The sequence below is a fragment of the Mustelus asterias genome, chromosome 18 (genome assembly GCF_964213995.1).
Source record: "Mustelus asterias chromosome 18, sMusAst1.hap1.1, whole genome shotgun sequence".
NCBI lineage: Eukaryota > Metazoa > Chordata > Chondrichthyes > Carcharhiniformes > Triakidae > Mustelus > Mustelus asterias.
The window spans coordinates 70330882-70356626 of record NC_135818.1 but is presented as its reverse complement, the minus strand read 5'-3'; the positions used below and the strand labels follow the sequence as shown (position 1 = coordinate 70356626).

Below are 25745 nucleotides of genomic sequence, written 5' to 3'. Positions count from 1 at the left end.
ATACTCTCTTGAGTTAAAGGGAAACAACTGAACAAATTAACTGCCCTTAAAAGTACATTGATCTCTCTTCAGATGTCTTCAAGGCACTTCATCCATCAATGCCCCTCCACCTGTACACCTTTAACCTTAAAATACAATGAACATATCATTAATGAATTCCTCTCTTTCAATCAAAACTTTACAAAACAATATTTTTTTAAAAATCAAAGAAAAGTAAATGAAAAATATGATTTTCCATAACCTGCACACCACTTCATAATACCAGTGTGTTGTCTAAGATCTCGAATAGTCTCGCTGTGCAAGTATTTATTATTGTAAATCAGCAAGATCATGAATGACTTGCATCAATCTCTTTTATCTTGGAGATTTATTTTGAGCATCTCTTTTACACTATCTCGGTTGATCCTTAATTCAGTCCACTTTTTGTCAAATGTACATTGTCCCAAAGGGAACAATTATGTAACATTCAATGAACAAACTATTCTCAGAACATCCCTTGTATAGAATTTCCCCTAAATTATGTGGTAAGTTAAACCCTTTATTGATTCTAAAAGAATCAGTGGTTCCTCAGCTGAAATACTTTGAACTACCCTTTTGTATGTTCTTTCCTTCCCAGGCCAAGGGACAACATTTTCCATTTTAATCCACCAACAGTATTATAAAACCAGCTACACTTGAAAGCCCATCTGGAAGATTAGCATGAAAAGTGTCACTTAAAAGGACTAATTTTGTGTTCTTCAGGCCCCCCCCCCCCCAAGACTAGAAACTTGAGTACGCATTTCTGTACATTTAATTTTTTTGCACCTTTTATTGTCCTTAACACATTCTCATTTGTAGTGCATTTTATCGTTGTACTTAAATACATCAAAAGTTGGCATCTGGTCTTAACTGAGTGCATAACCAATTCAACTATCCAATCAATCCTCTGAACTGCTCTGTTTCATCTTTAGATGCATGATCATTGTTTTGTAACAACCTAACATGATTTATCAGGATACAAATAACACTTCTTAGATAAGGTTGTTGATTGAAGGTTAATCCCATTCTTATTATGCTTATATATCTCAGTCTGTATATTCAAAAGCCTCCAAAGCCTGACTTCCAATCCTAAATTCCCCATTTAAACTCATTTATAATTTCTCAAATTCCACAGAATCTCCCCAGTGAAAACCACTATCATAAAGATGCCTGAGAGTTTCCCTTTCTGGTACCAGTAGAATATTGCTGGATCTGCTTTCAGCAAGATAGACCCAACCAAGAAAGACCATAACTTTGATGTATCATTCAATACGGAAATTCAACATCACTTGGTCTCTTTAGATGGTTTCAAAAACTCTTCTCTCTGAATTTTTTCTCCCTACGAAAGATACTTTTCTATCAATCAGCCTACATTCTCAAAAATGTGGCCGACAGAGCTAAGAAAATTTCAGGGTTACTTCTCCAGCCATGGAGAATCCATCTTGATCTCCAGGTTTCTCCTTGAAACCTGAGCCACTAGTCTAGCTTTATCCTTACAAATCCAATCTGGAGGGATATTTTCCGTACATATGTGTTGAAGCTGGCTGTTTCCTATCTGGCACTTCCAAGTAGAGATCATATTTCTTCCAACTATCCAACCCTATTTGCCTCTCATTAATTTATCTTCTAATTTGTTGGCTGCCACCAAAACTTCCTGGTCATAAATGCTTCTCGTGGTGTTTGTCGATTGTTCTGTAGCCTTTGTTCTATTACATAATTTGTATATTGCTGAATGATGACCCTCCATATCAACTGTTTCTCTCCACAGATGTTGCCTGGCCTCCTGAGTATTTCCAGTATTTTCTGATTTTATTTCAGATTTCCAGCGTCTGCAGTATATTGCATTTGTCCCAGTGTGAAGTATAAAAAAACAAATTAGGAATAAGAATAGGCTATTCAGCTTCTTGAGCCTGTTCCACCATTTGATAAGATCACGGTTGATCTAATTGTAGCCACAACTCCACTATCCTGTTTACCCCCTTTTACTCCATCGTCAATCAACAATCTATCTCACTAGGTCTTAAAAATATTAAACAACCCTGCCTCCACTATTCTCGAGAGAAGAAATTTCAAGAGACTAACGACCCTCTGAGAGAAAATATTTCTCCTCATCTCCATCTTAAATGGGAGACCCTAGTTCCCCAGTTCTAGTCTCACCGATAAGGGGAAACATTCTCTCACCATTCACCCTTCAAGACCCCTCAGTATCACATCAACAAGATCACCTCTCATTCTTCTAAACTCCAATATTGCAGGTCCACCCTATTCAACGTTTCCTTGTTAGATAACTCAACTTTCTCTGAACTGCTAATGTAATTGTATCCTTTCTTAAATAAAGAGTGCGAAACCGTACTCAGTGTTCCAGATATGGTCTCACCTTGGGAAAGCAGCCAGCATAATCAAGGACCCCACGCAGCTCAGACACTCTCTTCTACCTTCTTCTGTTGGGAAAAAAAATACAGAAGTCTGAAAACACGTACCAACCGACTCAAGAACAGCTTCTTCCCTGCTGCCATCAGACTTTTAAGTGGTCCTATCATATATTAAGTTGATCTGTCTCTTCACCCTATCTGTAACTGCAACACTGTATCCTGCACCCTACCCTTTTCTTCTCCCTATGTACTCTATGAACAGTATGTTTTGTCTGTACAGTGCGCAAGAAACAATACTGTAACCCAATACATGGGACAATAATAAATCTGGAGGGTATTAGCTATGAGGAGAGGTTTAATAAACTCGGTTTGTTCTCACTGGAACGACAAAGGTTGAGGGGTGATCTAATAGAGGTTCATAAGATTATGAGTGGCATAGACAGACAGAGTGGATCATCACATACCCTTTCCTAGGATAGAAAAATCAAGTACTAGGGGATATAGGTTTAAGGTGTGTGGGGAAAAGTTTAGAGGAGATGTGCGAGGCAAGTTTTTTACAGAGGGTGGTGAATGTCTGGAATGCGCCATCTGGAGAGGTGGTGGGAGGAGGTACGATCGTGGCATTTAAGGGGCAACTAGACGAATACATGAATAGGATGGGAATGGACTCCGTAAGTGCGTATGGTTTTAGTTTAGGTAGGCATCATGATCAGCGCAGACCTGGAGGGCCAAAGGGCCTGTTCCTTTGCTATACTGTTCTTTGTTCAAATCAATGCCCTGTACAACTGCAGCAAAACATCCCATGTTTTTATTCCATTCCCCTGGCAATGAATGAGAACATTCAATTTGCTATTCCGGGATGCTAGCATTTAGTGATTTATGCACCAGGACACCCAGACCCATCTGTACTGCAGAGTTCTGCAATCTCTCTCCATTTTAAATCACATACAGCTTTTTTATTATTCTTGTCAAAGCGGGCAACCTCACATTTTCATGCATTTATACTCCATGTGCAAAATTTTGTCCGCTTACTTAATCTGTCCATATCCCTTTACAGCCTCATTGGGGGTGATTTCTCCAGCCGTTCACACCAGCGGGATTCTCTGGTCCCAGTGGCAGTGCATCCCCACCCACAGATTTCCCACCGTAGTGGGGTGGCTCCATTGTGTTTGCTGGTGGTGGGATTCCCACCACCTCCTGCCACTGAGAAACACGACTGGGAGGCCGGAGAACTCGTTTCCACCACCTCCACACCACCCCCCCCCCCCCACCCCCAAATGTATCCTCTTTACAATTTATTCTTCTAACTATCTTTATTTCATCAGCAAATTTAACAACGATAGACTGTATCCCTCCATCTGAGCCATTGATTCATAATGTAAAACATTGAGGCCCCAGCACTGATTTCTGTGGCATTGCAGTAGCTGCAGCTTGCCAACCTGAAAATGAACTATTTATCCCTGCTTCCTGTTGGCTTACCAAACCTCTATCCTGACCAATTCATCATCTAAATTTCTGTTGATGACTCTTCAGTCTTCAATTCCCAAGAACAATAGAACAAATTTTTGCACTTCTAATTTCCTTGCAAATTTGTTCTTCTACATCCTTCCCACTAGTTGTTGGTCTGTAGACTACATGCAATGTAATTGCACCTTTTTTGTTCCTTAACTATATCTAGTAGATTCCGCTTCTAGCTTCTCACCATTTAGAATATAATCTATCTTTCTTGGGTCAAAATCAACAAGCCGATACTTCTCTGCTCTGAACTGCACCGAATACAGCTTACTCAATCTGACTTTGTAACTTCATGCTCCCATCTGTGCTCTTCACTGCAAGTATGGATAAGTGGCTTTCCATTCAGCCAAGTCATTTATAAATGTATTGGAAACCTGACAACCCAGGACAGATCCCCCATAATCCTCATTAGTCACATCTACACTTGAATTGTTGGTGTGAACCATGTGTTAGCTTTTCAATTTATTATATAATTTTTTCACACCGTTTAATCTAAATATAGTGAGGATCAATGTTTTTTTGACAAAGAGTAACTGTGGGATTTTTCTGGCCATTCCCGCCGATGGGATCCTCCAGTCCCACCGACAGCGACCCCCTCGCCACAGGTTCCCAGGCGGCAAAGGGTGTGGACAACAGAAAACCCCGTGGACAACAGAAAACCCCGTTGACAACAGAAAACCTCGTTGACAACAGCAGCTGTCAACCCCAGGCGGGCAGCCTCCACCGCCTCAAAATACACAGCTGGTGGGGAGCGGGGAATCCCGTCCAAAGTATTAAAGACTGGATTTCAGAAGTGACTCATCGCATTGTCAGAATTGAGCATGTTCACTCCTGGTTTGCTGGTTGGCTTGAAGGAACCGGGCTGAGTGCGTGAAGTGCTATCTAAATCCATTTTTGTCTTTTGCAGCACACACCACACAGTTCACTCAGCCAGGATGGCATTACCTGAAGACTGTTGGTCACTTGCAGAAGGGTGGCAGTTATGTGGCCCTTACTGATGGGAAGGGAAACCTCACCATTATCATAGAAACAATGGTATCTACATTTCCTCATGTTACATAGTTACATGTTTTCTGATCCCAAACTGTGCATTCTTGTATGAATCTTTACATATTCATTGCTTTGGCATCATAATCAGACGTCGCTTTTCATACCACTTTTTTTTCCTATTTCTGATTGTTTTCCTTCATTCAGAGGAATGCTGCTGAATATAATGCACTGACTGACCTATTCTAATATTCAGTAGCAGCTAACAGCTGCCGGTCAGCATCTGTAGTCAATACATTGCTATTTCTATGAAGCTGCTCATTCACTGTATATGTGTCTGTCCAATGAATCAAACTCTATTTGTTTGGTCTGTAAGAATGGCGCGGGCAAGTTTTAAAATTTTCTTCATGGAATGCATTTACTTTAAACTTTGTCCTACAATATCCAAGAGGATGATTCTATTTCATTTCAAAATACCTTTTATCTTTACTTATTAACATAATATTAGTGTAAACATGATCTCCAAACTTTTTCTTGTACCATGGTATAAGATCACTTCTAACCACTGGGTATTTAAAACAGAGCTGTAATTATTAATTAGATTACATATTTCATTTTCCCTTGTTTCAAACTGAGGTTTATAATATAAATTATAATGGTGACACCACTTCTCATTCTACACAGCAGTAGGTGGTGGCATTGCTAATGTCTGAAGGGTAACAATGACACAACCTGTACCTGTGTGAATAGTTAAAATAGTTGATAAAGTTTGGGTGGTGTCAAAGCTCGAGAGAACTGGAAACATAAACTTTGCCCTGTAGAAATTGTAAACACTATCAGGCTGCTAGTTCAGAATCAGATACCATTTTCTACAGATTGGTATTAATTGGAATCTGACTCGCTGTTTCATTTAGCAAGTTTAACCTCTGTTCGATAGGTCTAACCGAGGCGGTTTGATTTTCTTTCAAAATTTAGAAAGAATAAGGAGACCACATTCTTCTTGAATGAAGAGTGTTTAAATGAGGTAGTAGAGCGGAACAATCTGGTGGTACAGAAATATCACTGGAGATTGACTCACTGGAGATTAATAAGCAAATAAATGCAAACAAAAAATTGTGAGTAACTTCTGGAGGGATTAAATTGGAAAGCAGAGAAACACTGAACTTGTACAAAAGGCTTGGTTTACACCACACTCCCAGTATTCTCAACAGATCTGATCTCCATATTACAAAAAGGCTTTTTGGGCACTGAAGAAGGAACAAAAAAGATTTACTAGGATAATACTGGAACTGAAAGGTTATGCTTACCAGGAAATATTGAACAGGCTAGGGCCCTTCTCTGTATAAAAGAGAAGGCTGTGGGAGGGTGGGGGAGGGGGAATCTTATAAATGTTAGATTGCAAAAAATGTTCGAGTGGTTAAACGTAGAGAAGATGCTTCCCCTTGTAGATGAAATTAAAACAAGAGGTCATAAATATAAGATGATCATTCTTAAAACCTATAGGGATTTGGGGAGAAATTTATTTACCCAAACAATAGAGGCTACTAGCATAGATGCTTTGAAGAAAAGCTAAGTAAAGATGTGAGCGAGAAGGAAATAGGAGGTTAGATGAAGAAGGGTGGGAGGATGATCATGTGGAGCATAAACATTGGACTGGACATATTGGGCTACATGCAGAGAATTGTTGGGCTGAATGACCTGTTTCTATGGTGCTAATACTGGATAATTAAGAGACTGTTTATAACAGAGATCACTCCAGAAATATGCATTTAGATTCCTTGATTTCAATAAATTTGAGAAGTTTCTCTGCCATTGCGTTGCACATTGTCTCATTTATGTAATTGATGCATTTAACATTGAGCAACATTTTAAAGCATTTTTTCTCTCAACTTAGACCCATGATCATTCAGTATGTATCCGGCCACCACTGCCACCTTTCAGTGTCTTTCAGCAGAATGTGACTTTTAAGTTGCAAGGATCATTTGTAAGTACAAATAGTAACTCGATGCATATTGTTTGTTTTGCGTATGTAAGGGACAGAGCGGAAATTATTGTATAGTTACACTTTGTCATTACCAGTGCAATTAAAGTTATAAGTGTGATGTAAAAAATTTTCATTGTGAGGAGGTTTACACAGTAATGTAAGTTGGAGTGACAACAATACTCTGATTCAATATACTTGTACTGAAAGTTTATTGAGCCTACCCCGTCCCCAAATGCGTATGTGTGTTAATAGGTATTGCCAATTCCTCTCCTTTGTCACAGCCAGAGCCGCAAATGTTACTGAAAAAAAATCTCTGACCCAGTGAACTATAGGCCAGTTAGTCTTACATCGGTTGTTGGGAAAATGTTGGAATATTTTATTAAGGAAGTCTTAACAGTGTGCTTGGAAAAGCATAGTATGATTGGAACAAGTCGACATGGTTTTATGAAAGGGAAATCCTGTTTGACAAATTTATTAGAGATTTTGAGGATGTAACTAGTAGGCGAGGTGGAGGGGAACCAGTGGATGTAGTAGACCTGAATTTCCCAAAGGCCACACAGATGGACAAGATCAGGGCTCATGGAGTTGGGGGATAATAATTTAGTATAGGCGAAGGATTGAATAATGAATGAAAAGTAGAAGGTGGACATAAACCGGGCTTTAGAAGAAGGCAAGCAGTAAATAGTGGAATGCTTCAAGGAGCAGGGCTGGAGGCCTCAGCTATTTACTATCTATTACTGACCTGAAAGGGCAGCGTGTAAGATATCAAAGCTTTCCAGTGATACTAAGCCAGATGGGAAGGTAAGCTGTGTGGAGGAGAGGAAATTCTAAAAAGGAGGACAAGGAGCTAATCGGTTAGGACTGAGATAAAGAAAAATTACGTCGCTGAAATGGTATGAATCTTTGGAATTCTCCACCCCAGAGGGTTGTGGATACTTAATCGTTGAATATATTTAAGGCAGGGGTGGACAGATATTTAGACTTACAAAAAAAGGTTTAAAGTGCTGAATTTGCAGGAAAACTGGTGTAAATCACGATTGCTTTTTCACTGGGAGTTCACACTCGAATCCCCTACACTCTGCAATGCAGAGATCACAATTGTGATTATCATTAAAAGCTCGGGGGGGCGGGGCCAATTCACGCCAGAGTCTGACAGTTCCGGGCCTCTGTGCATGCTCAGTGGCCCCAATCTATCAGCCTCTGGTTTGCTGGCCAGCTCAATCGCTGGCCAGTCCTGGAGCCCTGCAGGGCTGCCCCCCCCCCTCCCCCGCAGAGCCCGATTGCGGCCCACACGACCATTCCTGGGCCAGCCCCGACCACACCCCCGTCCCGTCCCAGAGCATCCCGATCTCCAGCCCCCACCCTGCCCCCATGCAGTGATGAGCCCCCCACCACGCCAGGCCCCGCCTCCCCATGGGAGGCAGACCCCGCCCCCACCCCGGAAGACCAATCACCCACCCCAGCCCGCCCTGATCGCTGGCCTCCCTCCAGCTCCGACCAGATGCCAATATAGAGTGGCAGCGGGACACCGGATCCCCACCAAGCGCCTCCTTGGCATTTCCCCTTGGCCTTGCACCCTATGCCCTGCCCCCTTGGCACTGCCTGATGCCTGGTGAGCAGTGCCAAGGTTCCCCCTGGGCACATGCACTTTGCCCCTTGGCAGTGCCGGGGACACAGGCTGACACTGCCAGGCTGCCCATTCCCAGGGGGCACCTTCCCCCCACCACCAACCCCCTTCCCCAGGGGTGGGGGAGGGGCCTCGATTGTCCCACCCCCCCCCCCCCCCCCCTTCACTTCAGCAGGATCTCCCGCTAGTTCCCCGAAAGTGGAGAGCTACTCTAAGCCCCGCCGGAGTGAATTTGTACTGGCAGGGTGGGAGATGCTATCGGGGCCCGGAGAATTCAGTCCTGGGCCCGATAATCACATTTAAATCACATTAAAAAATAGATTAAAATGACTTACCTGGTGTTCCTGCCGGTTTCCTGTGTGGTCCCGACCGTGCCGGATATCCAGCATTGGGAGACGAGTATGTGTCGGGAATGTATGCGCGAATCCCGCGAATCGCCGCACGCGTGCACCTCCCGACCCGACCCGCCAAAAGATTAGCAGGTCGGAATTTGGAGAATTGCCCCCTTAGCATCCCAGGGAATTGAAGGATATGGGGAGTGGGTGGGAAAATGGAATTGAAGTGCAAGATCAGCCATGGTCGTATTGAACAATTGGAGCGTGGATTGATAAATTAGATTCAGGGCCACATGGTTCACTCCTGCTCCTGTTTCTTGTGTTCCAATCCAGCCTTCTCTGTAATAAGAAATCGGTCAGTTTCTCGTTTGGGAATGTGCTGGTTTCTCAGTGAGGTAAATGAAATGGAGTTACTTCCCCAGGAATGGTCCTCAATCCTGTTAGCAGTGGAAAGAGGAAATGTAGCAAAGTGCATTAGTTTTGAATAAATATATTTTAGTTTAAACGAATCAAAATTGCATGGTTTGGAACTTTTTGGGATGTTCCGAGTTTGTGGCCACATTTAAGGCATATGGATCAGGAATGCAGGATGTGCTTATGTGAAAAACATTCTATTATTACTGAATCCCTAGGACTCAAAATGACTTTAAGTCAGGGATACTAGAGTAACTGGCAAAATGATACACCTATCCCTTCAATGAGAGGAGAACTTTTGGGATAGTATACACAAGGCCAAGGCATAATCAGTGACCTAAGCCTATATTGCTTAATAAATTTGCATTGGAACAGACGATTTAAGATAGTTTCGTTGGGATTGTGGTAACAGCTTTAGGAAAGATCCTGTATTCATAGGTTTAAATAGGTCCTTTTTATCCTTGTAATGTTTCTGTTTAAGGTTATGAACGTTTGCATTTATATTTAAACAAGTGTGTAACTGTTCCTTCAGAAACACATCGAAACTTTAAACGTGTGGCATTCAAAATTTGACTTTGTCAAGAATTCGTCAAAATTTTTTACGAAGCTGAGTGAAATCAAGGTAAATCATGTGTTTGCTGTTCTTATACAGTTCATACTAGACTTTTAAATTCTGATTAGTAGCATGATATTTTACGCTGGAACGATTAGGAATGATTAACATAGAATCACCGAATTGCTACAGCTCAGAAGGAGGCCCATCGTGTCTGCACCAGCTCTCCAAATGAGCATTATGGCTTAGTGCCCTTCTCCATTCTCCTACATTTTCCCTGTACCTCTACATATTATTTCTAATCAAATAACCTTCTAATGCCCTCTTGAATGCCTTGATTGAACCTGTCTCCACACTTCAGTGCTTTCCAGACCCGAATCACTAATTGTGTGAAAAAGGGTTTTCTCCCTTCACATTTCCTTCCTTTGCAAATTACTTCAAATCTGTGCCCACTTGTTCTCAATCTATTTACATGCAGGAACAGTTTATCCCTATCTATTCTGTCCAGCCCTCTTATCTCCTTTTGGCCTTCTGGGTTAAGGAAAACAGTCCCAACCTCTCCAATCAGTATCTCAATCCCTGGAACCATTTCTTGTAAACCTCTTCTACACTCCCTCCCATGGGTTCACATCCTTCCCATAGTGTGGTGACCAGAACTGTGCACAAGACTCTAGCTGATGTCTAGCTAGTGTCTTTATAAGTTCTGCAAAACCTCCTTTCTCTTGTACTCTCTGCCCCTATTAATAAAGCTCAGAATACCGTATGCTTTGTTAACTGCTCTCTCCACCTGCCCTGCAACCTTTAATGATCAATGCACCCCTGTCCCTCTGCTCCTGCACCCTTTCAATTATTTTACCCCTTTAATTTGTACTCCCTCTCCATTTACTCCTTACCAAAATGCATCGCCTCTCAATTATCCGCATTGAACTTCATCTGCCACCTATCTGCCCACTCCAGCAGCTTGTCTATGTCCTTTTGAGGTTCTATATCATCCTCCTCACAGTTTGCGCCACTTCCAAATATTGTGTCATCCGCAAACTTTGAAATTGTCCTCTGCATAATCAAGATCTAGATCATTAATGTATATCAGGAAAAGCAAGGGTCCCAATACCGACCCTTGGGGAACACCACTACAAACCTTCCCCAACCTGAAAAATATCCATTGGTCATTACTATCCACTTCCTATTATTGAGCCAATTTTGTATCCACTTTGCCACTGTCCCTTTTATTCCATGAGCTATAACCTTTCTCACAAGCCTGATGTGTGTCACTGTATCACATGCCTTTTGAAAGCCCATGTACACCAGATCAACAGCATTGCACTCATCAAACCTTTCTGTTGCCTCTTCAAAAAACTCCAGCATGTTAGTTAAATATGATTTCTCCTTTAGAAATGCATGCTAACTGTCCTAACCAACCTATATTTTTGCATGTGACTATTAATTCTATCCAGGATAACTGTTCCTAGAAACTTTCTTACCACAGATGTTAAACTAAAGTAAAAGTTTATTTATTAGTCACAAGTAAGGCTTACATTAACACTACAATGAAGTTACTGTGGAATTCCCCTCGTCACCACACTCCGGCACCTGTTCGGGGGTCAATGCACCTAACCAGCACGTCTTTCAGACTGTGGGAGGAAACCAGAGCACCCTCTGGTTGAAAACCCATGCAGACACGGGGAGAATGTGCAAACTCCACACAGACAGTGACCCAAGCCGGGAATCGAACCCGGGGCCCTGGTACTGTGAGGCCGCTGTGCCGCCCAACTGACTGATCTGTAATTGCTGGGAGTATCCTTACGGCCTTTTTTGAACAACATTTCCAGTCCCTTGGCATCTCCCCTGATTCTGGAGAAGACTGGAAGATCAGCGCCCCTGCAATTTCCAATCTCACTTCTTTCAATATCCTTTGTTGAATCTCCTACAGTGTCACTATCTTGTCAACTTTAAGCACCGACAGTATATTGAAAATACCTCCTTATCATTTTTGAACTCTCCTAGGGACAGAGTTTCCTTGTCTTTCTCCATTGCCTGGGTAGCATCTCCCTCCTTGGCAAAGTCAGATGCCAGGTGTTAATTGAATACCGTAGCCATGCCCCCTGCCTCCATGTGTAAATTCCCTTTCTGGTCCCTAATCGGCCCTTCTCCTTTTTACCATTTAAATGCCCATAAAAGCCTTTAGGAATCCCATTTATGTTGGCTGTCAGTTTTTCTCATTATCCCTTTTCGCTTTTCTAATGCGCTTCATCACTTTCCCTCTGAACCTACTTTGTTCCTCTTTGTTCTCAACTGTATTTTCTACCTGACATAAGCACATTTTTTCTTCTTTAACTTAATTCCTATCTTCTTTTTCGTGCAGGGAGCTCTAAATTCGTTTGCCTTTCCTTTCCCTTTTAAGGGAATATACCTTGACTGTGCCAAGACCATTTCTTTTTTGAAGGTAGCCCATTGTTCAGCTACAGTTTTTCCTACCAACTTTTCATTCCAGTATAACTGGGCCCAGCTCTCCCCCTTGCCCCATTGAAGTCAGTTGAATCGGTCTTGCCTATTTTCCTTTTCTATCACCATCTTAAACATTATGATACCATGATCACTGTCTCTTAAATGTTCTCCTACTGACATTTGATATACTTTGTCCATCTCATTTGCAAGAAGCAAGTCCAACAATGCACCCTCTCTTGGTGGACTTGACACATACTGCTGTAGAAAATTGCCCTGAGTGCAATCTAGGAACTTTGCCACTTTCCGCCCTTTATACTTCCACTGTCCCATTATAACTACTCTGTAATGTTACCATTGCTCTGTAAATTCCCTGCAGATGTGTTCTACTACATTCTACTCACTAGTTGGCGGTCTGCAGACTATACCAAGCAATGTAATTGCACTCTTTTTGTTCCTTGGTTCTAGCCAAATTGATTCTGTCCTTGAACCCTCTGGGACATCCTCTTTCTGGCCTTTCTCGCCGGCAGCATCTTACAGTCCCGCCGATGGCGACCCCATGTGGCGGGCATCCAAGTGGCAGAGGTGCAAACCATGCAAAATGCCATAGACTATCATTGGGACTGGAAGATCCCATCGGCAGCCAATGACAAGCCACCTACCCCCCCCCCCCCCCCCCCCCCCCCACTGCTGGAAAACATGCCACAGGGTGGGGGAGATGGGGGAAAGGGGTGGAAAATCCTGCCTTTTAGATTTTATTTTGTTAAATATTCAGCAATCTACCTTCTAGAATCTGTGATAAGTGTACAGATGAATGTCCGAATCCTTTTTTTAAGACTTGCTGCAAATTTGGGAAATTCTTGAGTTTAAAATTGATTGTTCTAATTCTACAGCTAATCAATGGATCATTTTCACTGCAATTGAAGTTGGATGAAATATGCACCATAACCACCATCAGTACAGGAAATCGAGGCAGTTTTCCCAAGACACCAGTCTCCAAGCCATTTCCCAAAGTGTATAAAGATGATTTTAATGTTGGTAAGTTAGAATTTACAAAGATTTTAAACCATCATAATTTGTTGCCTGTGTCCAACTTGGGTATAGTAATGTAAATGCAATTAGCGCAACGTTGAAGTATTTTGTACTCTGTGGGGGAGGTGACTCGTCATTGGCTACCAATGGGATCTTCTAGTCCCGATGATAGTCTACAGCGTTTTGCATAGTTTGCACCTCTGCCACCCAAAAGCCCGCCACGTGGGTCAACCATTGGCGGGACCACAAGATGCTGCCAGTGGGAAGGGCCAGAAAGAGGATGTCCCAGAGGGTTCAAGGAGTTAGATGCATTTTGGTAGTCTCTAAGGAAACCTGACACTAGTACACACGCACACACACACACGGATGTCATTTTTCCACCACACCACATAAAGTTGCAGCATCGGTACAGTTGTGAACACTTTTCTTCTCCTATAGCTTAAGGGTCTTTATTCTTGGCACGGGATCTCTCTCTCTTATTGCCAAGGTTTGGAACAAAGGCTGCGGAATTTGGTGGAGCCAGTGCTATGGAAGCCATGGCAGGTGCACTGCTTCTGCACACCACTGGCACAGTCTGCTTGTGAGGGTGCTGATTTGGGCTTTGAAAACTTGCAGAATATGGAGATTGTGACGTCAAAGAGTCTCTTTAGCTGATTTGATGTGTGTTCTGCTAATTGTGTTCATGTTGGTCCTGTTAACTCCAATCAATCACAACCTAGCTAAGCAAGGGATCCAATAGCATTGTTTCAATGATCGATTATCCTACTTGTGGGTAAAATGCAAAAGTTTCAAAATTCACAGAATTACTGTGATGTGTTTTTTGAAAGTGCGTTGGTCATCTGTATTTTGAATCGAGTCTTGCTGCTTCCTCCTAAGAGAGTTCCGTTTTCGTACTGAATTGTTATAATGGATAAGAAACTTATTTGCTGCTGCAGTGTAATTTCTTAGAAGATTTTTTAAACTATGACTGAACTAAAATTTGTGTTAAAGATTCACATATATAACTAGGTTGAGATAGTTTATTTGAATAGATAATGAAACTAGAAAATTTCCTGTTAGTATTTTTAAGTATCCTTAACAATCAATCACCTTATTGTATCATGATTCTGCACTTTTGGAAGCCTTCACAATATTTTACCTCCATTACATTTACTCCTCCCCATCCAGTTTATCCAACTATAATTTGATTTAAATTAACACCTGGCTTTATCAATCCAACTCAGAGAGGCATAAGGGTCTTGGAGGCTGAGCTCAGTAAGTTGTTTTGAGACTGGCCTGGCAACATAAATTAAAGTTAACAAGTTGCTGATGGTGAAAAGTTTGACAACACTTGTTTAAATGTGATAGTGGTCTGATGCATTTAAAAGATTAGCTTCTCGAACTTACATGAGGTGCCAAGCCACAGAACATAGGCCAGTGTTTTTGTGGGGTTTTTTTGTTTCCTTTCCTTCAAGCAATTATAGTATCAATTTAAATTGGCTTGAAATTAGTTTGGTTCTGGAATGCTGAATGTTGATATGGATGGAGTTTCAAAAATAAACCTAATGTTGTCCAAACTTACTGTGTTTCAGAGGTTCCACCATTCAGTGAAGCACCAAATTTTGCTGACCAGACAGGAGTGTTTGAATACTTCATAAACTACAAAGACCCTGGTGACCATGTGTTTACCCTGCGCCAAGTCGTAACACAGCGACCTATAACTTGGGCGAGTGATGCTGATCAAACAATTAGTATTATTGGTGACTACAAATGGTAAGGCTTCATTTTGTTAAAATATCCAACCATGAATAGGAACAGAACTTCCTTTGCACGCATAATTTTTTTGATTGGCAAATGCACTAAATTTTGTTGACATTTAAACTTTTCATTGCACTCCAATTCCTACGCACAATTTTTAAGCCTCACACTATCTCGGTGAGTTGTCTCACCCTAATACAATGGAGGGTCAGAGGATTTGCCCATCTAGCAACCATCTGCCACTGTTTCGACCTTGCCAGTTTTGTCAGACAATTATTTTCTATTTTTAAAAATGCACTCATTTGCCAACTTTTAGTTACAAGCCAATTTTAAAATTTATCAGAGAAAGAATAGGAAATTTTGCCTCAGAGAAAAGGCATAGATTAAATTGAAAAAAAAATGGGAGGGGTGAGCAAGAAAAAGTATCCTCGAGTGTTAAAACTTCGGATGGCATTTCCTGGCCCCACACATTGCCAGGATCATCAGATCCCTCCAAAAATCAATGGACTTTTGGCTGAGCCGCCAAATGTTCTGGGCCACGTCCTGCCACAGCATGGCTAGAAAATCCTGGCCTTCATTTTAAAATATTTGTAGGTTCAAATTTATATTCTAGTGATGAAACCGCTTTTACTGACAGTAAAGTTGATTTACTGCTGTGACACTGTTTGTCCTAAGTGACAAACATAATTTCTCTCTATTCTATTCATGTATAGGATTTTGGGCATCGCTGGCTAGCCAACATCCTTTGCCCATCCATAACTCCTTGGGAAGGGTGAGCTGCCTTGTTGAACTGCTGCAGTCACTGAGGTGCTTTTACACCCTCTGTTACAACGTACAGGCAGAAAAGAACAACATTATATTACGGTGCTGTCTTTTTGCTTCAAGTCACACTTGAGGGCCGGTTGGGGTAGAGAAGAATAACTAGTTGATGTCATTGGGTACTTCTCCCTCCCTAAGGATTTGCACATCCTGCAATTCTCTGTAACACGAGGCAGTATTTGAATCTTGCGGTTTAAATTGGTATTGCCCAGTCTTCCATCAGGGACATTGATGGACAAAGTTACACCAATGACTGTGCACTCAACAGGGAGCGGTCTTCAGCTCACATTGATGTATTCTCTGCTGAAATAGCGAGTAGTAACCCAATTGTAACCCTGTACACTGTGTAATAGCAAGAAAAAAATCCAGTAGATAATCACAATGAGCTATCACAGCATGGACAACTTGATTTGTGGTCTGAAACTTCAAAAAAGAATTGTGTTCTGCTTATTGCGATTAAAGACACTGAATATACTAAGGCTTTATAAATCTGAATATTTTTGAGGTGGTACCAGAATTATATGAATGATCTTTTAAAAAAAATTGAAGCACTTACTTGAAAGAATCTGTAATAGTTTGTGCCCTTGGTACAACCACAACAGGAACACATCTTTAAATCTGACTTTGGTTTTATGGCAATCAATGACCTTGTTTATTTTAGTTGATGTGCTAACTCCAAACTTGTTTTAGGAAAGACCTGAGTGTAACTTGTGACGTCCTCATTGAGGAAGCTAACACGGGAGGTGTGTTTATTGCTGGAAGGGTAAACGAAGGAGGCCAAGATGTTCGACATGCTGCCGGCTTATTCTTCTGGATCTTTGCAAACGGGAGTTACATAGTTACAAATGATCTCCGTAAGTCATTTTGTTTTCCATTAGAACTTGCGGTGTAGTTGGACTTATTTATATTCATTACCTCATTAAGAAAATTGCTTCCCTTTTCCCTGCACAACCCAGCAAATATTAGCAGTGCAAAGTAGGTCAAAGAACAATACAGCACAAAACAGGCCCTTCAGCCCACCAAGCCTGTGCCGATACGTAGTTCCCATCTCTCTGTTCACCTCCCATTCGTGCGTCTATCAAGATACACCTTGAACGTTGCTAACGTGCCTGCTTCCACCACCTGCACTGACAGTGCGTTCCACTACCCTCTGTGTGGAAAAACTTGCCCCGCACGTAACCCTAAACTTGCCCCCTCTCACCAGCAGTATATCTGAAGCTAAGGTAATCTGTTAGTGACCAGTGGCAGCTATCTTAAGTCAGCGTCCTTGTTTTTAAACAGTTAAAACTGCCTTTTTAAAAATGTTCCATATGTGAGTCCAGCAGATGAAATTGAAATTTAGCATTTGGCATTGACACATCTCAGTAATAATCTGAACACAGGACACTCCTTACTGGCTCTGAAAAACGTTGCAACACTAAATCAGTAAAGAGCCCTTGTGCCTCAGAACCTTTAGAAAAACCATAAGACATAGGAGCAGAAACAGACCTTTTGGCCCATCCAGTCAAGCTCTGCCATTCAATGAGATTGGGCGGCACGGTGACTCAGTGACTGACACTGCTGCCTCACAGTGCCAGGGACCCGGGTTCAATTCTGGCCTCGGGTCACTGTCTGTGTGGAGTTTGCACATTCTCCCCATGTCTGCATGGGTTTCCTCCGGGTGTTCCAGTTTCCTCCCACACTCCAAAGATGTGCAGGTTAGGTTGATTGGCCATGCTAAATTGACCCTAGTGTCAATTAGCAGAGTAAATATGTGGGGCTACAGGAATAGGGCCTGGGTGGGATTGTGGTTGGTGCAGACTCGATGGTCCGAATGGCCTCCTTCTGAACGGTAGGGATTCTATGAGATCATGACTGATCCTCAACTCTACTTTCCCACCTTATCCCCATAACCGTTGAACATTGGACTTAGCTCAATTTATAAGATATCATGGTTAGACTGTTCATTATTTAGCCCTGGCAGCTATGTGGATTGTACTAAAAGCTTCAGCAGCAATCTAAATATCACCTGAACAATTTATAGTTTGTCCTGTGTCAGCTGTCATCAGACAAAACAAATGGTGAGACAACGTGGTACATTGCCTGGCTTGAGTAAAATTATTCCTGTGATTCCCACTGCATTTGACTACTCTTCTCTCAAACAGAGCTCTGACAAAGTCATCCAGACTCAAAGGGCTTGATTTTACCATCAAGTTCCACCCGTTTTTGGGCACGAAAACTTGGTAAAGTCGGGCATGAGGCGAGTAGTGCGATCCGTGCCCACCTCCGCACCGGTTCCCCCATTACCAAGGCCCAAAAATGGCCACGATCGGGACCGTGCCCAAAACGGGCACAATGGTCATTTAAATACATTTGCATACATTTAAATGGACTTAATGGCTGCACGCCCAATCTTACTGGCACTTCCCCCTTTACCACCGCGTTCATCCATCCACAATCAGCGCAAAACAGACATGCTCTACAAAAGTCCAATTCGGGTGCTCCAGTTAGTGAGGAGGTAAGTGCCGAGTATCCAACGGCTCTCTGCTTGAATTGATGGGGGGGTGGGGAGGGGGCGTCTGCTGCAACTCCGCCTGTGATCAGTTGGGGGGGAAGGGGGTGGTCTGCTGCCACTCTGCCTGAGTAAGAAGTTTAACAACACCAGGTTAAAGTCCAACAGGTTTATTTGGTAGCAAAAGCCACACAAGCTTTCGGAGCTGCTTCAGGTGAGTGGGAATTCTGTTCACAAACAGAGCATATAAAGACACAAACTCAATTTACATGAATAATGGTTGGAATGCGAATACTTACAACTAATCAAGTCTTTAAGAAACAAAACAACGTGAGTGGATCTGCTCGGATGAGGAGGATCGCAACAGACACCTCCAGACGCTGAAAGATGCCCTCATAAGAACAGGATATGGCGCTCGACTCATTGATCAACAGTTCCAACGCGCCACAGCGAAAAACCGCACCGACCTCCTCAGAAGACAAACACGGGACACAGTGGACAGAGTACCCTTCGTTGTCCAGTACTTCCCCGGAGCGGAGAAGCTACGGCATCTCCTCCGGAGCCTTCAACATGCCATTGATGAAGACGAACATCTCGCCAAGGCCATCCCCACACCCCCACTTCTTGCCTTCAAACAACCGCACAACCTCAAACAGACCATTGTCCGCAGCAAACTACCCAGCCTTCAGGAGAACAGTGACCATGACACCACACAACCCTGCCACAGCAACCTCTGCAAGACGTGCCGGATCATCGACACAGATGCCATCATCTCACGTGAGAACACCATCCACCAGGTACACGGTACATACTCTTGCAACTCGGCCAACGTTGTCTACCTGATACGCTGCAAGAAAGGATGTCCCGAGGCATGGTACATTGGGGAAACTATGCAGACGCTGCGACAACGGATGAATGAACACCGCTCAACAATCACCAGGCAAGACTGTTCTCTTCCTGTTGGGGAGCACTTCAGCGGTCACGGGCATTCGGCCTCTGATATTCGGGTAAGCGTTCTCCAAGGCGGCCTTCGCGACACACGACGGCGCAGAGTCGCTGAGCAGAAACTGATAGCCAAGTTCCGCACACACGAGGATGGCCTCAACCGGGATATTGGGTTCATGTCACACTATTTGTAACCCCCACAGAGTTTCACTGGCTGTCTTGTCTGGAGACAATACACATCTTTTTAGCCTGTCTTGATGCTCTCTCCACTCACGTTGTTTTGTTTCTTAAAGACTTGATTAGTTGTAAGTATTCGCATTCCAACCATTATTCATGTAAATTGAGTTTGTGTCTTTATATGCTCTGTTTGTGAACAGAATTCCCACTCACCTGAAGAAGGGGCTTGCAGCTCCGAAAGCTTGTGTGGCTTTTGCTACCAAATAAACCTGTTGGACTTTAACCTGGTGTTGTTAAACTTCTTACTGTGTTTACCCCAGTCCAACGCCGGCATCTTCACATCATGACTCTGCCTGAGGTCAGTGGGGGGAAAGCGGGGGTCCGCTGCCATTCTGCCTGAGATCAGTGGGGGGGGAGGGCCCCGCAATCGGTCTGGGTGGTGGGAGGGGGTGGGGGCAGAAGGGGATCAGTAATGTTGTGGGGATGGGGCAATGTCTGTGGGGGTCAGGCGGTGGCATTATCCGGCCCGGCAGCGATGTGGCAGGGGAGCAGCATTGTATCATTTTGCAACGGTCTATAGAGAGACAACATTCTGTCAGCAACCTATCTGCATGGCAGTAGCAGCTCCATACAGTAACCTGGGAACTATAAATAATTAAAGACTACCAATAAACGGTTCATGTTTAATCATACAAGTCTCAAGAGCTCCCCGCTGAGACATCTAAAGAACCCATATTGTAACATACCTCATACAAGATCAGTTCAAAGGTTTGCCAACCTCGATTGTTTTCAGATGGCGGCATGATTTTGCTTATATTGTAAAATATTTTCAGCAAATTCATCTGTAATACAAGGAGCTGTTTTCTTACTTCTACGTATGAGCTACCTGTCCTCCCAGTTTTTTCTTCAAAGAAAGAACCAGGTTTTATAGAACTAAGACATTGCATGTTATGGAATTGCCTTGTGAGTCTTTTATGAGAATCATATTCTGAAATGGAGAATATCCTGTGGTTTCCCCAGATGGAGATTAAATTGCATTTAAAGAATAGATAATGTACCAAAGATATGTTTATCTAGCAGTTTCCTTCTTTGTCTTTGCCCATCCCAGTCTCTTTAAACATATTTTTTTAACTTTTCTGTTCTCAAACAATCCTAGTTCAGGTATAGTACAGGTTCGGAGACTCTCGAGTGGAAGTCTGTGATTAAAATGCCTGAACAATGTATTTTCACAAACTTTTCACACTGCCTTCTTACAACAATGAAACGGTTCCATTTACTACACCAGCCATTATTGTTGTCTAAATTTTAATTTAACTAGGGACACAGCCCATTAAGTGATCTCTCATTCGCACAACTTATTTTAAAATGCGTAAGATATCTTAGGCTACGTGTATTTACCTCCTCAATCCAAGTTAGATTAGGCCTTAATTTGAAAGGTGAAAGAATATTTCTAATCTACTGAGAAACTTTGTCCCATTATTAATTTTGCGTGCTGCTGACTGGCAGTGGGACTAAAGTAACAAATTTCCTTTTTAACAAAACAAAGTGTCTTTATTACTCCTCCATTAACATTGATCCACTAACAAAAACAGGGAAGTAAAACATGCCGTTTTATTATTCACCTTTAATGAAGAGAAAAATGGGAATTCTTCCCTCTTCATTCAAATGTCCTCCATCCCATCCTAAAGACCTTTCTGTGAGCATTATCTAATTGAAACGTTAGCATGAAACATTTTCAAAAACAAAACCTATGTCTCAGAACTGCCTGGAGATGAATTTGGTGCTGATATCTGACAATTGCTGCATTCTTGCATTAGTCAATACATGACATTTCTCTTGCAGGTGCTGAAGTTGTGTTGGCATCAGGTCAGTCGGGTACACGTGCAGGAACATGGCATACTCTCACTCTTAGCATTAAGGTAATATTGAGTTTTTTTTCAAATAAATTTGTTCCTTTATGAAATTCTACATCATAAACGCAACTTCAGATTTCATTTATCTTTCAAAGGAAAATTAAACCCGGGACGTTTCTGATGACTACCTGAAGAGCAAAATACAGTTTTTTTTTTTAAAATTTCTCTAATCCCTAAGAATTATCTTGAAGCATTTGCAGATTCTTCATAACATAATGCCAATATGTTCAGCATTCTGCGGTAATTCACCATTGTTAACACACCTTAAAATTCTAGCTTGTCACTCTCAGAATTGACGTCCTGTGACCTCCTCTCTGTTTGTGAACTGAAGAATTTCAATCTAAAAACCAAGTTTATATTTGCAATGAAGAACATTAAGGCTTTACCATTCCTAATCAGCCAAGTTTAACAATTGTTAAGGGAACTAGTTTCGTCAAAGTGGCAGCGTTGCTAATGCCACAGATTTTGCCTGGTTTCCATGTTTGCTATCACCCACGATACCTTTTTAGTTTGTTCGCAGAATCTTATGCGATTCACTAATTGCAGAGACGGAAAGAGAGAAGGTTAAAAACATATATATTTTTTTTAAATGTGGTTTACCTTCCCCCTGTTTGCACCTCCCAAAACATTTCTTCTGGATTTAAGCAATTGCTGTTGCAAATCTAGCAGCCAACTGTAAAGAAGTTGTCGATACTGCATTTCCCCCATTGATCCTATCTCATCAAAGCAGTTAAGCAATTTTACATATTCTTGCATTCTGGAGCTATTTGTACTTTTACTATCACTGTGCCATTTTGCAGATGCTGCCGCAATAGTTTAGTGAAAATGGGATACAGACACTGAGAAACTTGGAGCTATTTTGGCACGATATAAATCATCATGGTTTTTTAAGTTTAAATATTTGAGGGATTCTACTGTCATTTTACAAATGTTTAATATTTGATTTCAAATGTATTCCCAATATTTATTAAGAACCATAAATTGTATATGCAGCTGTATCAGGTTGCTGTGAGGAGGCAATAATTCACCTTTTTAATTTCATCCCCTCTCCAGGACAATTTAGCATCCGGATTATTGAACGGCAACCTACTGTGGAAGGGCGTACGTGTACTCAAACCATACAATGGCTGGGCAGCTATTGGAACACATACCTTTGAACTGGCTCAGTTTGATAATTTTCGCATACAGGCTAGTTAACGACAAATAAATCCATTCCTACAAACTTTACGCATGTGATTAAACAGCTACTTTTGCCGCATTTGGAATTTTGAAGTGCCTTAAATGAATAACGTTTAAGAATGTTTCTCTGCTATTGTTCACTTAAATGTTCCAGGGGTGTGGAGTGAGGTAACTTGCTTAAACTTAAATATTTCTTATTTTAAAAATTCTGAATTTTTAATACTCTTTATCAATGTTATAACCAATGGTGATAACTGTTGCAAAACACAGGGTGATGGGACCAATGAAATCCATAAAGATTGAGTTTCAACCAAATGTTTTCTGGTTAAATATGAATGTGCTGCAGTGTGTATTGAAAAGGAACTTCAGCAAAACATTGCGATGGTATTTCCTTGCTAGAGGAATTCAATTTGTAAAATGGAATTTGTAATTCCTTTATTCATTTTTTTCCCCCCATTAACATCTTAACCCGTGTAATTTATTTTCAATTCAGTGTGTTAAATCCGGCCTTATTCTGGATTTCCAGCGCTCTTTTTCTAATGCAAACCTAGTCTACTGATGCTCAACAATGAAGATATCAATCTTCCAATCATGTTTTTTGAATCAATAAAAGTAACTTGATCTAACTCTCCTTGTAGTTGGCTTTGATTTTCCAGATCCAACGGCACATGTTTTAATTTTATGTCTGTGGTTGAATATTATTGTCCCAACAGTCCACCGGGTCTTTATTTTATGGGAGGTGGGATCTTGTCATTGCCAAACAATATGGTTCGAATTTCCCTTCCCTTCTGCCCTTGCCCCAGCTTGGGTTTGATGGTGCACCTTCTGAAAGTACCCAACTTCGCCTCCTTTGGACCTGGCTACAATTCTGGCTTCAACTTGTTTAAGCTGCCTGGGAATTGACAGGTGTTGCATGTTAGGGGACGGAATTTGTCAACTGGTGTGAGCTTTAAAGCTGACAACAGACAAATCCTAGGTAATTTTTTGACGTTCTGGCTGCTGTCAGAGCAGGGGCCTTTCTACCCACTAATGCATGCCCTCCCATCATACCGCAACCCCCAACCCCCCCCCTTCTCCCCACACCACAGTGCAGCCCTATTGTCTACACTTCCCACTGCCTGGGAAAAGCAGCCAGCATAATTAAGGACCCCACGCATCCCGGACATTCTCTCTCCCACCTTTTCCCGTCAGGAAAAAGATACAAAAGTCTGAGGTCACGTACCAACCAACTTCTTCCCTGCTGCTGTCAGACTTTTGAATGGACCTACCTTGCATTAAGTTGATCTTTCTCTACACCCTAGCTATGACAGTAACACTGCATTCTACACTCTCTCCTTTCCTTCTCTGTGAGCGGTATGCTTTGTCTGTACAGCGCGCAAGAAACAATACTTTTTACTGTATACTAATACATGTGACAATGATAAATCAAAAGAAAATAATTTTTCTGACGTAAATAAAGGTTGCTAGCTCCAATCTGCAGGGGCAGCTCTGCACCCTCTAAAGCCCAGCATGCCATTTGTGGAATAGGTTTCCATTCCATAAAAGTGAGGAGACCAACTCCGTTTCCAATGAGCAGTTAGTTTGATGAGAGAATGGAATGAAATAGAATTCAGAACAAGAGGACAATAACAATTTCACAGTAACGGAGGCGAGTTTATACAGATGTAAGAAACGCAGTAAAGACAGCTCTTTGCCCATCATTTGGCACGCAGAGGATGTCTGCAACCACAGCTGGTTAAACCACTGATCGGGTGTAATTGCAGTGTGATAAGTTTACATGTGCATTTTTAATTCTAACATTGAACATCGAATTATAATAGAAGTGTATAAAAATATGAACGGAATGGAAACTGAATATGTCTGCACAGCAAGTCCAGTTATCGTCCAGTCTGTTCAGCTGTAGATTACATATTAGCTTTACTTCTGTAATGACTTCAATCAGGCCATTGAGGTTGGCCTATTGGAATATGAACCCCCTGATTAAGGAGTCAACTTATGAGCCAATCAGGGAGGCTTTTCCTTGTATTTAACCGGGAGTGTCAGTTCCTCTGGGACTCCCGAAGGTAGACTGCTGGCTGATAGCACTCTGTGTACTGCTGCTGGAATTGTAAATAAAGGGATTTTGGTGAAGGGACTTCTGCCTCTGAAGATTTACTACAACTTCCTTTGTAGAACCCACAGGAAATCAGCTAACATATTTAGAATAAATATGTTACTATGTCCATATACCAAGAACATAAAGTGTTTTTGACGACATTTCCTGTACCTAAATTCTATTTCCTGTGTCATACTCTGAACCCTGCTTCTTAGCATTATTTAACGTTGAAACTGGCTCGTGTAAAGTCAGTATGATGACCTGTTTTTTTTAAACATTGAGGTGAACTACAAGAAGGTATAGATGGAATGGTCAAATGGACAGATGAGTGGCAGATGGAACTTAGCTCTGAAAAGTGTGAGGTGATACCCTCCTGGTAATAACCTATTTGTGTGTGGGAATATCTTGGGTGCATGTGAGAATTGGAGCATTTTTATTATTTTTTTATCTATCAGGTGTTAAGGACAATAAACACAATTTCCTACCTGTCTGTGTGTGTCTCAAGCCATGGCCTTTAAATGGTTAAATATTCATTAAATCGACAAGCAAAGCACCTGTTGTGGTCAACTGAGAGGTAAGAGAGGGCAGCCAGTCTACTACTTCTCACCTGGCTATAATACTGTCTACACTTCCTCTCAGACCACCTTTTGTTGCTGATTCCGTTGCTATCTTCAATTCCCTCGCATCATCAGTTTTGTCCTTTAATTTCTTTTTGTTTTCCAGCCTCTCTCTGGCCTTCCATTCTGTTCACTTCTCCCGCCACCTCTTCCCTATATCGCAAACCTTTTCTGGTTCTGAAGAAAGGTCATTGGCCTGAAACGTTAGCTGTGTTTCTCTCTCCACAGGCATGCCTGACATGACGAGCATTTTCCAGAATTTCCTGTTCTTATTTCAAATGTCCAGTATCCGCAGTATTTTGCTTTTGTATGTAAATGTGTTGTCTATGGCAAGGCAACTATGGATTCTCAGCAATAGATGGCACTGTTCTACAAGCAGTCAAACTCCAGCCATTTTTCTCCAGTTTCTCAGGTGCTTTGTGCTCTGCTGCTTCTCCTGTGATTTGCAGATGGTGAGTGTAGTCCACGATGTGGCCTGGTTTATTCTGCACGG

At 42.0% G+C, this 25745-nt stretch overlaps 1 protein-coding gene across 2 annotated transcripts in view; it reads left to right on the top strand.

Moving 5' to 3' along the window:
* Positions 1-23160, top strand: part of LOC144507271 (galactocerebrosidase-like) — a 60313-nt gene extending 37153 nt beyond the window's left edge. For both annotated transcript variants that reach the window (XM_078234291.1, XM_078234292.1), the window contains exons 10-17: positions 4813-4940; positions 6787-6876; positions 9785-9874; positions 13141-13285; positions 14851-15031; positions 16526-16689; positions 21291-21367; positions 22415-23160. In XM_078234291.1, coding sequence (XP_078090417.1) covers positions 4813-4940; positions 6787-6876; positions 9785-9874; positions 13141-13285; positions 14851-15031; positions 16526-16689; positions 21291-21367; positions 22415-22558 — 1019 coding nt within the window. In that variant the 3' untranslated portion in view covers positions 22559-23160. The remainder of the gene's footprint in view (positions 1-4812; positions 4941-6786; positions 6877-9784; positions 9875-13140; positions 13286-14850; positions 15032-16525; positions 16690-21290; positions 21368-22414) is intronic.
* The last annotated feature ends 2585 nt before the right edge of the window (positions 23161-25745 follow it).